This window comes from Anabrus simplex, chromosome 1 (genome assembly GCF_040414725.1).
Source record: "Anabrus simplex isolate iqAnaSimp1 chromosome 1, ASM4041472v1, whole genome shotgun sequence".
In the NCBI taxonomy this organism is placed as follows: domain Eukaryota; kingdom Metazoa; phylum Arthropoda; class Insecta; order Orthoptera; family Tettigoniidae; genus Anabrus; species Anabrus simplex.
In genome coordinates this window covers 1,339,527,895-1,339,547,362 of record NC_090265.1, presented here as the reverse complement: position 1 = coordinate 1,339,547,362, position 19,468 = coordinate 1,339,527,895, and the positions used below count along the sequence as shown (strand labels likewise).

The following is a 19,468-nucleotide window of genomic DNA, read 5'->3' as shown; positions in this document are numbered from 1 at the left end:
ACAGCCGAACAGAAGTCTAAAGAATTAAAATGTTAAGAAAATGAGGAAAGTATCTATTCATTCTACTTTTATGATTCTAAATTGTTATTAAAAAGTGAATGCAGAGATTTGCTACTAGATACAGACAGGTCAGGGTAACAATTATTTTATTATTCAGACAAATTTGTTGATGACAATTATCAAATATCATAACTCAAGCAAATTACACTTACATTTTTACGTTAACTGCTATTAAGCATCCTTTAAATAAAGCATTGCATATGCTACATGGGTGAAGGAAATGAAATGTAAGCATCTCTCTTCTGCAGTTGTGTAGTACTTTCAAGATACTCAAAGTGAAACAACAGCAGTGAAACAATTCTTTCTATAGGAGATACAGTCTCCTTCCCTTTCTATTACCATCAGGGCCCAGATTCTTACGTAATTACATATCCCATTCCTTCACTTGTAGTCAACTGAAAACGAAAAATGTTGGTGAACTGTTGTAATTTACTCGAGTCAGAAGCTTATGTACTTCAACATTACATAATTGTGTAAAATAATGAATTTTACAAAAGAACAATTAAGTAATTCCAAACAAAATCAGACATCTGTAAGTGAAGAAAATTCTTTGTCCAGAATTGGGCAACAGCAACTGCACTTTTTCAGCCTTCATTAACTCTCCATCACTGCATGACCCAGGACATGTTCTTCTCCACAGTCACATTGTGTTAGTCCCATTTGACACGGTTGTCCCTGGATTTATAATACTCGGCACATAAGGCTATACACTAAAAAGCAATTACCACCTCCCTATTCTCTTTTTTTAATGGCTGCCAACTTGACTAGTTACATACTGAAATCACGAGTCATAACAATCAACAAACTAACCTCAATAAGTATCAATAATAGAGGTCCCCTTACCCAAGTAAATGATCAATCAAGACATTCATAATTAAGTTGGTTTTCATGCTCATTGAGGAATTATGAAATAAACACAATCTCTCACCCTCACTCAATTTAATGTTATATATTTCTGCCTTTATTCTGATAATGATGTAGATGTTGATTCCCATAGGAAACCTAAAATATTTGTCCTGAATGAGTAAATTTATAATACCAACTAGCTGATATACCCGTGCTTCGCTACGGAATTCTACATTGTATACAGAATTCTAGGTTAGGTAGTGTTCACGTTGTGAGCAAGATTGTATTAAATTGCATAGCTCTTAACGTTACCCTAGAAACGCGACGGGGAAGTCACAAAACGTCTTTTCTCATATGAAGACTGTGTTAGGGAATTTTCATTGTAATGACAGACCCGCTTGCCTACCATCAGTCACAACCAGGTTGGGGAGTTTTCATTATAATGGCAGACTCTCACTCTCCACCAGCCATTTTACATCCTCAGAAAGACTGTCTTAGTGGTTTTCCCAACTCAAATGAACATAGGTCATTGCAATGATGTCAGTAGGAATGGCGCGATTAAAAGCAATGCTTTCATATGAATTACTCTATCAAATGAAAGACCACTCACTTTCTCACTTTTAACGAACAGTACAATGCTGGAATTCCAGAGCTGGAATGACCAAGCCGCAGACAGCTGTGATCCGTGAACACTCTTCGTCTTTTTTTCGGCGGTGCGGGGGGTGGGGGAAGGTGAATAGTGGAGATTCCCAGGGCAAAAACTATGCCCTCTTACTAATCTGTTTCCTAGGAGTACCCGATGAGTCGGGAAATCTCAATTCACTACACTGGCAACGGAAAAATCTATCTGAATTGGAGGCATTTTTTTCCCTCTAAGCCAGAGGAGAAGCCGCCTCTTCACTGCTAATTTGGAATGAAATGAATGTAGAGTTTAAGAAAAGTGAAGAAGAAGAAGAAGAAGAAGAAGAAGCTTTTCTTAAGAAACGGCTCTTTTCAGGGTTGACTTTTGAGTTATTTAGTAAATGCGGTGCTATGATTTGAAATAGGCTTAAATTGTAATTCTAGACCAGGTCATACTATTACAACAACTACTACTACTACTAAGTGAGCCTCTGTCGTAGGTGTGCATACAGCTCATTCAAAACAGCGCGTCAGAGTAGGGATCGAATAGCTGGAATACTATGATGAACCAGTGTGTTACGTAACTGCAGTATCAGAAAATGTATGAACCGGGGGAATGGCATGCTAAAGTTTTCCAACTCCCCAGCTATTTCCCGCCAATGTTCAGTCAGGCTCTTAAACTCGGTACGCAGTAGTAATCGCATCTATCGGAGTTGAGCGGCACCATAAGAAACGAAGAACATCACAACAAACAATGGTCAATGTAAAGTTATTATTGATCATTGTTATGCGCTTTCGATATTGTAGGCCTTCTGAAATACCACTCTTACCATAGTCGGTACATTAAAACTGAATGAGACATAAATGATCGGGAATAGTATTGTCTATAACTTTTGTAATGTAGTACTTTTCGATAGCACCAATAACATACGTACCGGTATTTAAAAATTAAATTTTAGGCGCCTTCCCCTAAACTACCATTTCATTTCGGGCGAATAAAATTATTTACAGCCTAGACTGTAGTTTCTTATTCCCCGACTCTATATAGCGGTTTTCATTAAATTCTGTTAACCCATTTTCTGGTAGCTCGGCGTTAATATGGACTTAGCAACAAAAATACAAATTCATTAATATCTGTGTTATCAGAGCCGGTACGGTAAAAATGTATAAGACATAAATGATTGGAAATTTAATTCTATATAACTTTAGTTATATAGTATTTATCGATAGGATTGCTAATAATATAAATATTCGATAATTAAATTTAAGGCCTTCCCCTGAACTACCATTTCACTCAGCGTGAATACAATTATTTATAGCCTAGATTGTAGCGGCTCATCCCCCGACTTTACATACCGATTTTCATTAAATTCTCTTCAGCCGTTTTCTCGTGATGCGTGTACATACATACAGACAGATAGACAGACAGACAGACAGAAATTACGGAAAAGTAAAAAGTACATTTTCTTGTTGCTATGGACATGACCGATACAGAAATACCATTCTTTTCAAATTCTGAGCAATGTACAGACAAAACTCTTTAGCGGCTCATCCCCCGACTTTACATACCGATTTTCATTAAATTCTCTTCAGCCGTTTTCTCGTGATGCGTGTACATACATACAGACAGATAGACAGACAGACAGACAGAAATTACGGAAAAGTAAAAAGTACATTTTCTTGTTGCTATGGACATGACCGATACAGAAATACCATTCTTTTCAAATTCTGAGCAATGTACAGACAAAACTCTTATTATATATATATATATATAGATATATAGATATAATGGTCCGTTATTGGACATTATAAATTTTCCAGCTAACTCATTCTTGGTTGCCTGCGTTTCGCTTTCGTGTGCTAAGTTAGGCTCGTCAGTTGGGACTTAGCACACCACCCAAGACGCAAGGCTAGTGCATACCGTGGAGGCTATTTGCAAATATTTTAGGTTCCCTATGGCCAGGCAGGCATCTATTTTTGGAAATGAGACATAGCTCTCATAGTACATTGGCACTGCTGGTGGCTTCAAATAGCCTATGCAGTGGCCTCCACGGTATGCACTAGCCTTGCGTCTTGGGTGGTGTGCTAAGCCCCAACTGACGAGCCTAACTTAGCAGACGAAGGCGAAACGCAGGCAACCAAGAATGAGTTAGCTGGAAAATTTATAATGTCCAATAACGGACCATTATATTGGTATTTATTCTGCTATACGCATTACTGTCACCGTATTCCTCAATGTTTGCCTGATGTAAATAATTCAGCTCCCTTCTTGAAATTTGCTATTACTCGTTGAACTGAAATGGAACCACACTGTAATAATACACACATATGTCGTAAGTCAATAAGAATAAGGCTAAGTGTGCAAACTGTACCAAAATCGTGAAAGACACTGTTAGGTTAGGTTGATAATGAAATTTCCTTCCATTTCAACTGAAATGATCTTTATAGAGGAGGTAAAGTGCTTTCCTTTTTGGAGGAGTTCTTGCAGATTGTTCTTGCTTCTTATACATCCTAAATGAATTCTATACATAAAAATTGGATGAAATAAGACCATTATAATAAAATGCTGTGTTCATCATTTCATACTAACTACGTTATTAAATGCATTATTCGAATATGCCACATTTCTACAGTAATTACCTGGTAATACCCAAACAGACTTATAATCCTACAAAAAAATGCTTTAATCTTCACAAATGTAACAGTAGTGATTTTCACAACAAGGCCATAGCAGTACGCATACCGTAATCTCGCAAGTCACAAAATAATCACGACTACATAGTACCAACATGCAAGATTAACAGTAACTGTACGATGTTGTACTGGCAAGTAAAGTCCCTAAACTGTATGGTTGGCACCACTGAATCGAACCCAACAGTTAGAAAATAACTATAAATCACTACCTTCAGTATTAACAGGGGAGAGAGAATAAGGTTGTACCCTTAGTGTATGTGCTTATATGGCAGGGACTATACCAACACCTGATCATACTTTGTTCGATGATCTCTAGGTTAACCAGTGTAACGAATGTCCAAGCGGTAAACATTCAGCAGATTTCATCCATATTTGAAGATGGTCGGTCACATCTACCAGCCCACAGTTGTTCTCTGGCTTTTTGCAGAGACATGAACTGGTTCAAAATGAAATCCCAACACCAAGAAGACATTTTTAGAGGAATACAATTTAGGCTAAGCAATTGTCAAGGTAACTTATTTATTTTATTAATGTTTCCAGATCACAGATTCAAGTATGCACAAGAGGACATGTGACATAGTGGTACATTATTAACCTCTGTAGTTGCTATGATTTTGAACGCAAGCATGCAAACGTGCATGCATTGTGTCATACTGATATTGGATAACACTGAATTTATCAGATGTAAGGCTTTTCAGGCGTTTGCTCTATTAACCAGCATTTCGTCTTAGGTCTGACACTAGACACGTCAGAGTGGGATGTGTCAGACCCTACCCACTGACGCTGGGTGTATGCAGGTGAGCTTATCAGAAGCCTTACACTGGGTCTGACACATCCCACTCTGACGAGTCTAGTGTCAGACCTAAGACGAAACGCCTGAAAAGCCTTACATCTGATATGTTTTTGACATGCTCTATTGGTGAAAAATATCTAATTCCCTCCATGGGAATTTAGAATTTTCCAAACATTGAATTTGTCTTCCCATAATGTCGCATACGTGTTCAATGGGCGGAAGGTCTGGTGATCTCGCAGGCCAAGGCACCTGGATCAACACACTGTAGAGCACATTAGGTGATAGCAGCGGTATGAGGATAAGTGTTATCCTGTTGGAAAACACCCCCTTGAATACTGTGAATGAATGGCAGCACAACCAGTTCAATCACTGGTCTGATGTACAAATCTGCTGCCAGAGGTTTTTCGGGTAACAACAAGAGTGCTCCTGCTGTCCCCAGGTCATAACTCCTCGTGTAGGTCCAATGTGTAGACAGTGCAGACAACTTGCTTCCAAGCGCTCGCCTGGCCGCCTCCTTTCCAACCTACAGCCAACACAAAAGATCTCCACTCCGCTCTCCAATAAGCTCTAGCTTAACACCAATGAAGTCGCAGATGGCAGTGATACGGAGATAGTGGTATGAATTCTACAGGACGTCTGGCTCAGAGCTGTCCCCCCAAGTAATAGATTTGTTGCAGTTCGTGTGTCACTCTCCTGCCAAGTGAAGCTTTAATGGCTGCTGCAGATGCAGTACACTCCATCACAGCTCTTTCTGGAATATTTCAGAAAGAACATCCACCTTCTTGTAGCCCTGTTACATGGCATTATTCAAATTAGCGATGGGTTGAACCCTTTCATTCCTATGAACTATAATACTTCACTCATTCACACTCTTTACTGTGAATGGTTCAAATGAAGTTATTCGTTGGTGAAGTATTGAAGCCTGACAAAGCTGCTCAGCATGTCATTCAGCAGCGACTTAATTCACAGAGTCTCACTCACTCACTCAATAAAGCTTCATAATACTTGTATTACCAACAGTTGGCAGAGTTATGTAACTATGCACACCCAATGGCTTACCCGCTTACAGCATCTAGATGATGGTTAATAGAGACAAGAAAAAGATAAATAGAGAAGCCTGTCTCATATAACGAAGGAAATACGTTTAATCTAGTCTTGTCTTATTTGCATGATGCACTCAACAGTGTCTTCATCTGTCAAGTAATACCTGTTTAGCTGTACTCTGGCAGAAAACACCAGGGTTACAATGATATGCATCATAACATTATGTTCCTCTTAAAATTCAATCCAAAATAGAATAAATATGATCAGCACTGTCATAAATGCCTATTTACCTGCCTTAATGAATCTTTCATTCATTTTCTTTTTTATTTTGTTTTTGTTATGAATAATAATCCTTAAAATTCAAAAAGTATACTGTCACATTGGACCATTGGTACCATCTGAGGTAAAATCCCTCTTTCTTGTATTTTGAAAGCAGTTTTTGTATCCCTTCACTGTTATACAATGGCTAGCAACTCATGATTGTAGAAAAGTAGTGAAATTTGGTGTTTGTTCGCTTATTTAGGTGGTGAGAACGCTAAGGGCAACTTTAGTTTGAAGCCAATTTCATATAAAGGAGGAAATATATTTAATCTTGCTCGTCATGTTCGCATGATGCACCTGGCAGTGTCTTTATCTGACACCTACTGGTACCACACCTGTCAATATTTATCCAGAAGATAACCTGGATGATCCACAACTAACATCAATTGCCAGCACTGAACAGTAGTCATTGCCACGGAATAACAGTGCCACTTTAACAACACTAAGCTGACCCCAGAATCAAGGAACACTGTCTATATATTTTGCGAAACCTCTGGCTAACAAAATAAATCAGGAGATAGATTTCGCACTCCTAGTGACTGTGGTGAAAGATTATTTGCCCTTGAGCATAGGTGAGAGCAAGCATTTTCAAAAGTACCGGGGTAAACTGAATGGGGCTTATAGAATGTCAGCACGGAAGACCATTTCTAACACACTTCACCAATAACAATACGCCAAAGGAAGTGGTGAAAACCAAAATTCAATCTGCAGAAGCAGTTGTATTGACAATGGATGACTGGAGTTCAATTAGAAATGAGAGCTACTTGTCAGTAACAGCACTATAATAAAGACCTGGAGCTGGAATCGGCCCTCCTAGAGTGTTTTAAGTACGATGAAAGGCACACTTTAGGAAACCTCACCAAAGAACTGTGACATGTTATTAAGGAATAGGACACTGAAGAAAACAGTCATGTATGCAGTTAGTAACAATGCTGCTAATATTGTGGCAGCCTGGAAACACATCCCCTGTTTTGTACACACCCTGAATTTAATTGTTCAGAATGGGCTCATCCCACACAAAGTGAAAAACATGTCGATTTTTTTAAATGTTTGCGCGCAAGCAGAAACAGATGCTGAAACACTTGAAAGAGTCAGTCCTAACGTTAAAACAGGATATCATCACTAGGTGGAAGTTGTAACTACAAATTATCCAGATCGTCCTAATTTGACCACAGATGACACTAAGCATAACACAAGCCTGCAAAGCGTTGAAAGTTGTCAAAGACAATACTGAGGATATGAGCAGTGAAAGGCTGGTCACTGCATCAAATGTTATACTCCTCAGTTGGTTTTTGAAAAGGTGGTGTTACAGATTTGCCAATAACCCTGAAATTCATGGTGATGTGCAACAGATGGCCAAGAAGCTAGTGGAAGAGCTAAACCGGCAATTTTGCAGAAGTGGAAAATACAATTTTTGCAGAAGCAACTTTATTAGATTTCCAATTCAAATTGCACAGATTTTCTTAAAAAACACAAGAGAAAAGCAAAAGAAAACCTGATCAGATACTGTGAAAGATACGTGTCGCATCCACTGCCATTACAGAAAACCCATTCCCAATTGCCAAATCGACCGTATTTCTCCGAAACCAAGACGACCCTGAATGCAAGATGACCCCCTTTTCCTTCAGAAAAATTAAATCAGGCTCAAAAAGTACTTTGTGAAATCGTATGAATGCCTTTCCTGTACAGTATGCATTTTTAGACTCTTTTGGTCTTCACGCTAACGCCGAACTTTAGTTATGCTGTATTTTCTTGCGGCTGCACAATTATTCTTTATTTCAATGAGTTTAATAACTATTAAATTAAAATTGGCATCATTTTGAAGAGAACCCACCAAAAATTTGCCGGCAATACCTGTTCCACATTCCTACAATAAGACAATCCATCAGGAAAATATTTCTGCTGTCTATAAAACTGTTACTTTTACTAAGCATCAGGTACAACTGGCTGCCACTAGACGCACGTCTCAATTGCCGGCTTCAGTCGACTTCAGCGGCTAGCGATGTGTAATGAAGACATGGACGTTGCAGGTCCATGAGTTTATTGTGCCGTGGTATGACCATTTTGCCCTTGAGTTTTTCATGCACATACCTCACAATTTCATCTTCAACGTCTTTAAAGCGTCCTTGTTGCGGGCCACTTAATGCACTTTTGTACATTACGTACTGTTAAGCTATATTTGTCTTTACGCTAACGTGGAACATTGGCTTTAGTTATTGCATATTTTCTTGCAGTTGCACAATTATTCTTCATTTCCGCGTGTTTAATAACCATTAACTTAAAATTGGCATCATAATAGTGATGAGAACCTATTGAAAATTTGCCGGCAATACCTCTTCCACTTGTCTTTACAATACGACGATCCATCACGAAAATATTCCTGCTGTCTGTAAAACTGTTATTATACCAAGTGTCAGGTACAGTACACGTGTTATAACTGCCAATGAGTAGCCATTTCTAAGAATTTGAAGGACCACAATGTTTGATGCTATTCTGCGGATTTGAGAAACGTTTTTGTAGAGGGTAATACAATGTCATTCTCTTTTCACCATTTCACGAGCCAGTGACGTTACGCAGAGGCACTGTACAATCGATTGCAGCTAACGACGTATAGGCCTAATAAAGACATGTACGTTGATGGTTAGTGAGTTCTGTGTGCGCGAGGAGTGAAGAGAAGCAGTGTGGTTACCATGGTAGCTGCCAGGTCGCGAAAGAAAGACAGCCCTTGTTTTTTCACATGAGATTCTAAGAAAAAAATGTTCTCTTGGATTCGGAGAAATACAGTACTTCTTGTCTTTGGGTTGAATTTGATGAGGTTGTTTCCAGGTTGCAGAGTAATCCACACCCTAGAGCTGCTGTCATATCTGCAGGAACCTCTACCATACAGGCAAGGAAATCCACTTCAGTGGTAGTCTGAAAGGCTGTCAGTATACCCAGCACACTTTGAACTTGCTAAAATGCAGCTGTCTATTGTTGTAACCTCCACACCAAGCGAAAGAGTGTTCTCGAAGAGTGGGCACCTTATAACAGACAGAAGGAATCACCTGACTGGAAAAAGAGTGGAACAAATTGTATTTTTAAACATTTGCTTCAGAACTAATACAAAGTCCGTTCATTTTTATTTAATTAGTCTATTCCCCAAAGTGCAATTTTGTTTAATTATTTAAGTATTTAAATGGATTCTATGCATTCTTTACTTCCAGATTCACAAGCAAGCATTTGTATTTTTTGCTATTTTGCTTTATGTCGCACCGACACAGATAGGTCTTATGGCGACGATGGGATAGGAAAGGTCTAGGAATGGGAAGGAAGCGGCTGTAGCCTTAATTAAGGTACAGCCCCAGAATTTGACTGGTGTGAAAATGGGAAACCACGGAAAACCATCTTCAGGGCTGCCGACAGCAAGCATTTTATTTGCATGTCTGCTATGATCACTCTCTTCTGTCTTTGTATATATCTTTAATGGTGTAAGAATATGAATGTTATGAAATGTGAGAACTGTAATTTGTTTGAACTACCAGTTCATTGAAATTGAGTGGTTAGCCCACACTTCATAGGAGTGAAGCATTCATTTTGAATGACTCATTCATAAGCTTCCCATCACTAGTTCAAATTCAGTAAGCTGCTGATACTGATTTCTTCGTCTCTTTAAAAGTATATTTGACTCATACCTAACTTGCAAAACGTCAACACCGGACAATGACTAACGCTTATGAAGTGCACAGTGCATATTCAAAGCAAACTTAAGCCACTCTTCATCGACTAGGACGTAAATTTAAATAGGCGTCATCTTTCTGATGTGCAAACACACCACCTAGCACAACTTCTTCATATTGGGATTTCATTTTCCGCCAGTGTAGTTAGCGCTGGAGTTGAAATGAGGAGACCTTTTCTGGATTTCTACCTAGATCTTGTTGGTTGATGGCCATGAAGTGGGCGTAACTGATTTATTTCAGCCTACTTTCTCTCAGCATCTGCAGCTTTTTTCCGCTGTATATCAGATGATGCAATACCTGCCAAGCAATAAATCTTGTCTATAGGCACTGGTTTCACGTACGCAGTAATCAGTCTGACAGTTTAATTTAGCACGACATCTACTTGCTTTGCATGAGTGGAGCTATGCCATACAGGGAAACAGAATGCCTTGGAAAAAGTTCTGATAACTTGAGGTAGTTCAACGATTTGTTAACGAAAGGTTGAAAGTTTTGTGGTCTGAAGGCATAAATGCTGCAGTTTGTACATTGAAATCCGCTAAAACACAGCAAGTTTTTACCCTAATATGGTTCATTTCACATGTTTAGCACATGCATTATGTGTTGCTGAAGAAGTGAGAAGTAATTTTACGAATGTAATAATTTAATAGCATGAACAAAAATGTATTTGTCAAAGCCCCATGAGAGTTCAATAGTGTAGAGAGCATCTGCTGCATATAGACTTGCCAGTTCAGCCTGTCTTAACACAAGAGGGCACTTGGATTCAAGATGCTGGTTTCTACAATGAACATTTTGAAGTTGTTAAATCAAATGCAGATTCATTTCCTGCCAAGTTGACAGCATCAGTACACAATTCTCAGAGTGTACTCAATAAACAGTGTAGTCAATGATATTGTATACATTCAGAGCAGTTTTACATGGACTCCAGAGAACATTACAAAACTAGAGACAATTGGCCTTCTACTTCAAGAATCTACAGGGCCATCCAAACAGCGCTCCCCGAGCGCTAGCACTCTGGCCGCGCTCTAAGCCAGTGCTCCAAGCGCTTTGGGGGAAGGTAGTTTCAGTAGTGGTGGGAGGAGCTTGGCTGGCTGAGCGAGCGGTCTGCCCGCCGCGCCGAAGAGACCAGCCAATCCATCGGTCGCTAGTCTAGTCTACAGTGACTCTATACATATAGAGTGGTCTTTAGTGGTCTACGCACAGGGTTCCTCAGCTATGTAAAATTTAAAATGGCTGAGAGCGGTAGTACCCTAATGGCGGCGATCCAGTGCTTGATACACCAGAAGGCAATCTGTGCAAAAGTCACCAAGCTTAAAGACGTACTGGGAACAGTTGTGCGAATGGTAAATTTTCTTCGCTCCCATGGACTCAATTCAAAGAGTACCAGGCGAGTTGGCCGTGCAGTTAGGGGCGCACAGTTGTGAGCTCGCGATCAGGAGATAGTGGGTTCGAACCCCACTGTCGGCAGCCCTGAAGATGGTTTTTCGTGGTTTCCCATTTTCACACCAGGCAACTGCTGGGGCTGTACCTTAATTAATACCTTAATTAAGGCCACGGCGGCTTCCTTCCCATTCATGGGCATTTCTTGTCCCATCGTCACCATAAGACCTATCTGTGTCGGTATGATGTAAAGCAAAAAAAAAAAAAAATTCAAAGAGTTCTTGGATGATATTGAAGCGGAGTATCCGGATATCCCGTACCATGCAGAAGTAAGATGGCTGAGCAAGGCAAAGGTGCTTCATCGAGTTTTTTTGCTTGCAGAATGCAATAGATACCTTTTATGACATGAAAGGGCGGCCTGAAGTTCTTTTGCATGATCCAAAGTGGGTGGCAGACTTGGCCTTTTTAAGTGACTTTACTGCCCATCTGAATACTTGAACACTTCACTTCAGGGCGAAAAGCACAATACCAAGCTCGATAGCTGCAGTCGCTTAAGTGCAGCCAGTATCCAGTATTCGGGAGATAGTGGGTTCGAACCTCGCTGTCGGCAGCCCTGAAGATGGTTTTCCGTGGTTTCCCATTTTCACACCAAGCAAATGCTTGAGCTGTACCTTAATTAAGACCATGGACGCATCCTTCCCACTCCTAGCCCTTTCTTCTCCCATCGTCGCGACGTAAAGCAACCAAAGAAAGAAAAGCACAATATCTGCAATTTGGTGCAAAAAATTCAAGCGTTCAAAAGAAAATTGATTTTGTGGGAAAACCAGTTGCATGCAAGGAACACAGGACATTTTCCATTGCTTGAAACAGTGAAATAAGGTGTCGACTTTGATGAGTACTTGCAGGTAATTCGCCGATTAGAAGAAGAGTTTGAAAAGAGATTTTCAGAATTATCAGAACTCCAAGCAGTGTTAGATGTATTTGTTCGACCATTTTATCTTAGTGCAGACAGCGCTCCAGAGCTATTTCAATTAAGAGTTGCTGAACTGCAGTGCAATGTTCGTCTTAAAGACCGCTTTCTAATGTCACGAAGTTTAGAAGAATTTTACAGCGGCTTTCCGCAAGAAGTATACCCCCTTTTGTATAAACATGTATGTAAAGTTCTGTCAATGTTCGGCTCAACATACATTTGTGAGCGTTTCTTTTCGGTTCTTAAGCTTACCAAAAGTAGACATTGTGCAACGATGAGCGATAGAAACTTGTGCAATTGTTTAAGAATAGCTGTGTCCAGAAATATTGTAAGACTACTCAATTTGGAAAAGATTGTTTGATCCAAAAGTAAAAGCTTGTAAAAACGGCTGAGCCAAAGTCACTCAAGGTCTGTACTATATGTTCCTATTGGTAAAATTTTGTTGAATTTTCCTCTCAGATATGTTCAAATTCAGTTTTGAATAAATCACATTACTATATTCTTTACTTAACACTTGATTTAGTTTCCTGCATATTCCATACATCAGAATACCTTTCGATTTGTATATGCGGTATATTTGTTATGGTAAAACAGCCCTATCAATATGATGTCAACAAACCCACAAAAGCCATCGGACGCGATTCTGTACGTACGTATCTAGTCAGCGCGGTCTGAACATCGTCTTTCTCAGGTCTCCTTGCTGCCACACTGTAGTGGTGGTAGGGGAAGGTGCGCTAGTCTGACTGCCCAGTGCTCCCTCAGCGCGGGCGTGCTCTCGGAGCGCAATGGCTGGATGGCCCTAATCTATGATAATTGTGGAGAATGCTAAATTGAAACTTAGTAGTACCATGGTAGGACAAATCGGCATCAGAGTTTCTTACAAACTCCTGACACAGGAAGAACCCCCAAAAGATATTTCGCCCAGCAAGGTTTATCTTTTAAACAAGGTTTATGTTTTAAAATACGCACAGGTTACTTCCTACAATACTGAATTAAACTTCTGTTACTTAATACATATCAACCCCGAGCAACGCTGATGAGAATTTGGAAAAGACATAGTGATGACGTTTATTGACATTGAGAAGGCTTATGACAGTGTGCCCCGACAGTTGGTATGGGACACATTAAGGCAAAAACAAGTTAACAGGGTGGAAGTGCAAATGATAAAAGCTATGTACAAAAATTGTGTTAGTAGTGTGAAGACTAGTATAGGAAAAACAAAATGGTTTAAAGTTGAAGCTGGATGGAATTCATAAGAACATTAAATAGAGATTGGGAAGACAGGCAACAAAAGCCATGTTGTTTGCAGATGATATAGTGATATGGGGTGAGAATGAAACAGAAATGCAAAAACAAGTAGATGTATGGAATCAAGAGATAGAAAAATTTGGGATGAAAGTAAGCACAGAGAAAAATAAAACAATAGTGATGACAAAGGGACAAGGGGAGGGAAGGAAGAAAGGAAGGAAGAGGAAAGATAAAACTGAATGAGAAAATTCCAGAAGTGGTTAAAAGCTTCCTAAGAGGTATCGAGGGCAAGACCAGAAAGGATAGAATTAGAAATGAAGAGATAAGGAAAAGGACAGGAATCTTGAAACTTCAAGACAAGATAGAAACAACAAAGCTAAAGTGGTATGGGCATATGATGAGAATGGGAGAAGAGTGCCATAAAACGTTTTTTCAGAGTTAATAGGAAAGAGACCACAAGGAAGACCCCAAAAGAGATGGACAGATACAGTGTGGGAGTGCACAGAGCAGAGGGGAGGAAAACCAAAAGATGTACTTAAAAAAGGAGAGGAGTGGTGGAGAAACAGGCAGTGATGGAGGTCCCCGATTCACAACCCGACCTAGGAAGCTGGAAACGGGAAAGGAAGATGATGATATGAATTTGTTTTACGTCGCACCAACACAGATAGGTCTTATGGTGATGATGGGATAGGAAAGGCCTACGAGTGGGAAGGAAGTGGCCGTGGCCTTAATTAAGGTACAGCCCCAGCATTTGCCTGGTGTAAAACTAGGAAACCATGGAAACCCATCTTCAGGGCTGCCAACAGTGGGGTTCGAACCTACTATCTCCCAGATACAAGTTCACAGTGTGGCCAGGTTATTCCAGCTCTGAAAGTTTGCACTGTTATAATGCCAGCACATTACTGTTCATGATAAGTGAGAAATGTGCTGTTTTTCATTCGATCAAGCATTTCAGACACATTGCATTTAAACGGGCCTAACATCTAGGTCATCGGCCATCAAGCATTTCATATGATAGCATTGCTTAGAACTGCAACATTCCAGTCAGTTAATACTGTAATCTGACTTTTCTTTTTTTTTTGCTATTTGTTTCACGTCGCACCGACACAGATAGGTCTTTTGGCGACGATGGAATAGGAAAGGCCTAGGAAGTGGAAGGAAGCGGCCGTGGCCTTAATTAAGGTACAGCCCCAGCATTTGCCTGGTGTGAAAATGGGAAACCACGGAAAACCATCTTCAGGCCTGCCGACAGTGAGGCTCGAACCCACTATCTCCCGATTACTGGATACAGGCCGCACTTAAGCGAATGCAACTATCGAGCTCAGTCTGTAATCTGACAAGAATACTGATCGATATTTAGAAATTTCATGATCCGTATTGAAGTGGGATTACAATAATTGAAATTAATAAGAGTCTTCCTATTCAATACAAAGATATTTATTAATGTGAATCACAGGTCGTTCAGATGAGGTACTAGTTTTGGCACTGAACTTGTGCCATCATCAGCCGAGTCAAATCAGGCAAACACAATAGCAAAAAACAACTTTAAAACACACTATAACACCTGCATAGATGAATATTAAATAAAATATGGTACATGATGATATTGCACTTTAGTATAAAATCCTTTTAAAATGACGATGACTCCGTTGTTTTGTACATATGGTGGTTTGTCCAGCTTGTATATGTCTTTAATTCTTTGATCTTGTTGAAATTACACTGCAGAGTTTAAAGTCCTGTGAAGTTAACACTTTGTTTGATCTGTGGTTTGGTTCCGAAAAATAAACGTGCATGTGATGGACTAGGTTAGACCCAAAGAATTAATTCTCACTTCAGTATGGGATTTCGGAACCTGGAGAAAAAATTGAAAGCCGAATTAGGCAAAATATAGGAAGGAAAGACTAAAAAGAAAAATCTACAAAAGACAAGAAACGACTAGAAATGAACTCGCCTTGAGCAGCCTCATTTGGGCCAGGTACGTTGACGGCACATTTGTTATAACGAATGAAGAAATCAAGACTGCAACATCTATCCTGCAAGAACTAAACAACATCGACCCCCACATCAAATTTACGATTGAGTCTGAAAATAATATGGTAATTAATTTTCTGGATTTAACTATTCTCAGAAACCCTTTTGCTCTTTCATATAGAATCTTCAGAAAACCGACAAAAACTGCCAATACTATTCGCCAAGATTCCATACACCCCCAAACACACAAACGTGCAGCGTACATTCATCATGCATTCACGATACCTATGACTAAGAAAGACCTCAATAACGAACTCAACACTACAAGGGCAATCGCCAAATTTAACGGTTACAACAGATCATTTATAGAACAGATAATCAATCAATTCAGACACCGGCCTAAGACTACTCTCACAAAAGAAAAACCTAAAACTACCATTTCATCTACTTTTACATTCAGTGACGATGTCCATCAAATCACCATTCTCTTTCGAAAACATAACGTAAAAATTTTCTTCAGAACTAATAACAGGACTTCAGAAATTATACACAATTCAGCATCTATCAATACCTCTAACAGGTTTTCTAAATCCAGAATCTATAGATTCAAGTGTAATGACTGCAGCACCTCTTACATGGGACAAACAGGACGCAGCTTCACAACCAGATATTCAGAGCACGTCAACGTGGTAAGATATAACAAGTTTTCTGCTACAAGCCAACACATTCATGACTCTAATCATAAGTTCACTGACATAGAACATGACTTCGAGATACTTCAAATAGCAAACACAGGGCCAATTATGAATATTGTCGAAAATTGTTTCATTCATTGCGATCAATATTTCAACTCTAACTATAATTTAAATGAAGTTTCCGAGAAATCTAATATTCTTTTTGATCTCTTAATTAAATGGTTAAAAAATATTAGACCGCCTAAAAACAACTCGATCTTTCAAACCATACGTCCAGCTCTGTCTGCCGATCAAACAGGCTGCTCAAGGTGAGTTCGTTTCTAGTCGTTTCTTGTCTTTTCTAGACTTTTCTTTTTAGCCTTTCCTTCCTACCTTTTGCCTAATTCGGCTTTCAATTTCTTCTCCAGGTTCCAAAACCTCATATTGAAGTGAGAATTAATTCTTTGGGTCTAACCTAGTCCATCACATGCACGTTTATTTTTCAGAACCAAACCACAGATCAAACAAAGTGTTAACTTCACAGGACTTTAAACTCTGCAGCGTAATTTCAACAAGATCAAAGAATTAAAGATATATACAAGCTGTACAAACCACTATATGTACAAAACAATGGAGTCATCGTCGTTTTAAAAGGATTTTTTTTCTAAAGTGCAATATCATCATGTACCATATTTTATTTAATATTCACCTATGCAGGTGTTATAGTGTGTTTTAACGTTGTTTCTTGTTATTGTGTTTGCCTGATTTGACTTGTTGGCTGATGATGGCACAAGTTCAGTGCCAAAACTAGTACCTCATTTGAACGACATGTGATTGATCCATATTAATAAATATCTTTGTATTGAAAAAGAGGACCCTTATTAATTTCAATTATTGTAAGAATACTGATGTCATTGTAATGACCTATGTCGAGTTCAGTTTAATATTTGCCTGTGTCTGTTACAGCATCACAAGAAAATGGATGGGAGGATTTTAATGAAACTTGGTATTTCAGTTTAGAATAAGACTGAGTAGAATCTTTGTTATAAGTTGTCCAAAAACATTTCATCAGTAGGAGGTGCTTCAGAAGTGGTCAAAAGTCATCTCCGTACAGGCCATGAAGGCCCTTGGAGGGGTGGAAGGTAAAGGCTTCCACTATCCGTAACCTCAGCACTTGATGGGACCGAGTGGTTAGCTCTATGCCCGGCCGCCTTTGCCTCCAGGAATTAACCTGGTACTCATTTTTGGTGTAGGCTGAGTGAACCTCAGGGCCATGTGCACCTCCAGAAGTGAAAATCTCGTTTCTTAAATTTTACGACTTCCTGACGGGGATTCGAACCCACGTCCTTCCGGGCGAACCGAGCACACCTTTATCACTTCGGCCAGGCAGACCCTCGCCTCAGAAGTGGCCTAAAGAATAAAACTTTATGTATCTTTCTTACCGTTGGTTTTACACTAAAATAGCTCATCGCAAATTTTTTATTCTATATCTTTTTCCAATACAGTGAAAAATAAGGAAAATATCAGTGGGAGTCATATGAAAGTGTTTAGTCCAAGAGTTGGTAACTAGCTGTATAGACTGTAAAGAGAGTGGCTATAGAGAGTGTTCCAGCACCATTTTAAAGGCTTTGTACACCTGTCAGTATTTTTTAAATAATAACCCAATACCAGGCATTCTTTTATACCGGAAAGAGAGATCAAATAAAGATTAGCAATAAAGCAAATGTAAAACTGTAAAGGGCCACAGAGAGCAAAGAAGCGAGTACAACACAACAAGCCACTGACAGGGAGAGAGATTCCTGCTAATGTGCCTCAGAATCTGGGAAACAATGTGAGGGGTGGACAAAGATATCATGCACATATTAAGTGATCGTCCCAACAACGAGGGGCACTACAGCTAGTTTTAATATAAAATAACAATAGCAAAAAAGCCAGCATATTTGGATATCAAAATCCTGGAAGGAAGAAAAGATAATTCATCATTTACAATGATAAACTAACATGGTATGGACATGTAAGGTGAATGTCTGGCACAAGAACACCACACACATGCCTAGAAAGAACAGTTGAAGGCCAGTGGGAAGACCTAGGAAGAGATGGCTATACCAACTGAGAGACGATGTAGAGAGAAGAGCAGGGAATTGGGAATCAGTTGTGAGAGAGAAGGCATTTCTGGGCAGACAATGATGGCAAAGGCTCGTTCAACACTACCCTACCCGGCACGCTGGAGGAATGATGATGATGATGATGATGATGATGATGATGATGATGATAAAAGTAAGTAGATGAAGCATGGATCACAAGTGGTCACTTACTGCCACACACACAAAGGAATCAGTGCAGTAGTTGCACTCCATCACAGAATAAATAATCACAAGAAACATATGAAAGTTGACTCTTTTGCCAAATGGTCAGTACTGAGGCCTTCGATTCAGAGGATCTGGAGTTTGATTCCCAGCCAGGTCAGTGGTTTCAACCACGTCTGATTAATTTCTGTAACTCAGAGACTAGGTTTTTGTGTTTGTTTCAATATACACCTCTTCATAAAAATTCACCACACTACACTATCAACCACCACAGAAACGTTTAATAGTGAATACATTCCTCCACATAGAATTGGCATTAGGAAAAGCATCCAGCTGTAAAACAGGATCAAGTCCACATGTGTGACACAACTCTATTAGAGAGTGGGAAAAGCATTGTCAGAAAAAGAAGAAGAAGAAGAAGAAGAAGAAGATATTTGAGAGTCCCAGTTTTAAACAACAGAGACAGGAATGGTGAAGTCAACAAACAAAACCATGTAAGTTACCAGTACATTACAGAAAATCAAAAAGACTCAAAGTAATACTTTACAAAATAACAACAGAACACAGAGAGGACTTACTCGAAGCATCACAGTCTACACAGTGCGAGTTGCCTGGAACCCGAGCTCGTACTGACTGTATGGAGCTGGCATCCATGCAACTGTTCAAGCGGGACTTGGATTTACTGCTCTCATTACCCTGGAACATAGAATAACATGTTTTCCACATCTGTGATATGTTTCATTCCATATCAGAACAATTTTAAATACCATTCCAAATTAATCTTTTCCACACGTGTGTAAGCTTCTTACTTTACACTGTGTTTCATT

General features: G+C 39.4%; 1 protein-coding gene across 1 annotated transcript in view; it reads right to left on the bottom strand.

Annotated features, from left to right (window-relative positions):
• CenG1A (Centaurin-gamma-1A) overlaps positions 1 to 19,468 on the bottom strand; it is a 528,156-nt gene that overhangs the window by 31,051 nt on the left and 477,637 nt on the right. Inside the window, exon 12 of the mRNA XM_067137775.2 lies at positions 19,220 to 19,337. Coding sequence (XP_066993876.2) covers positions 19,220 to 19,337 — 118 coding nt within the window. The remainder of the gene's footprint in view (positions 1 to 19,219; positions 19,338 to 19,468) is intronic.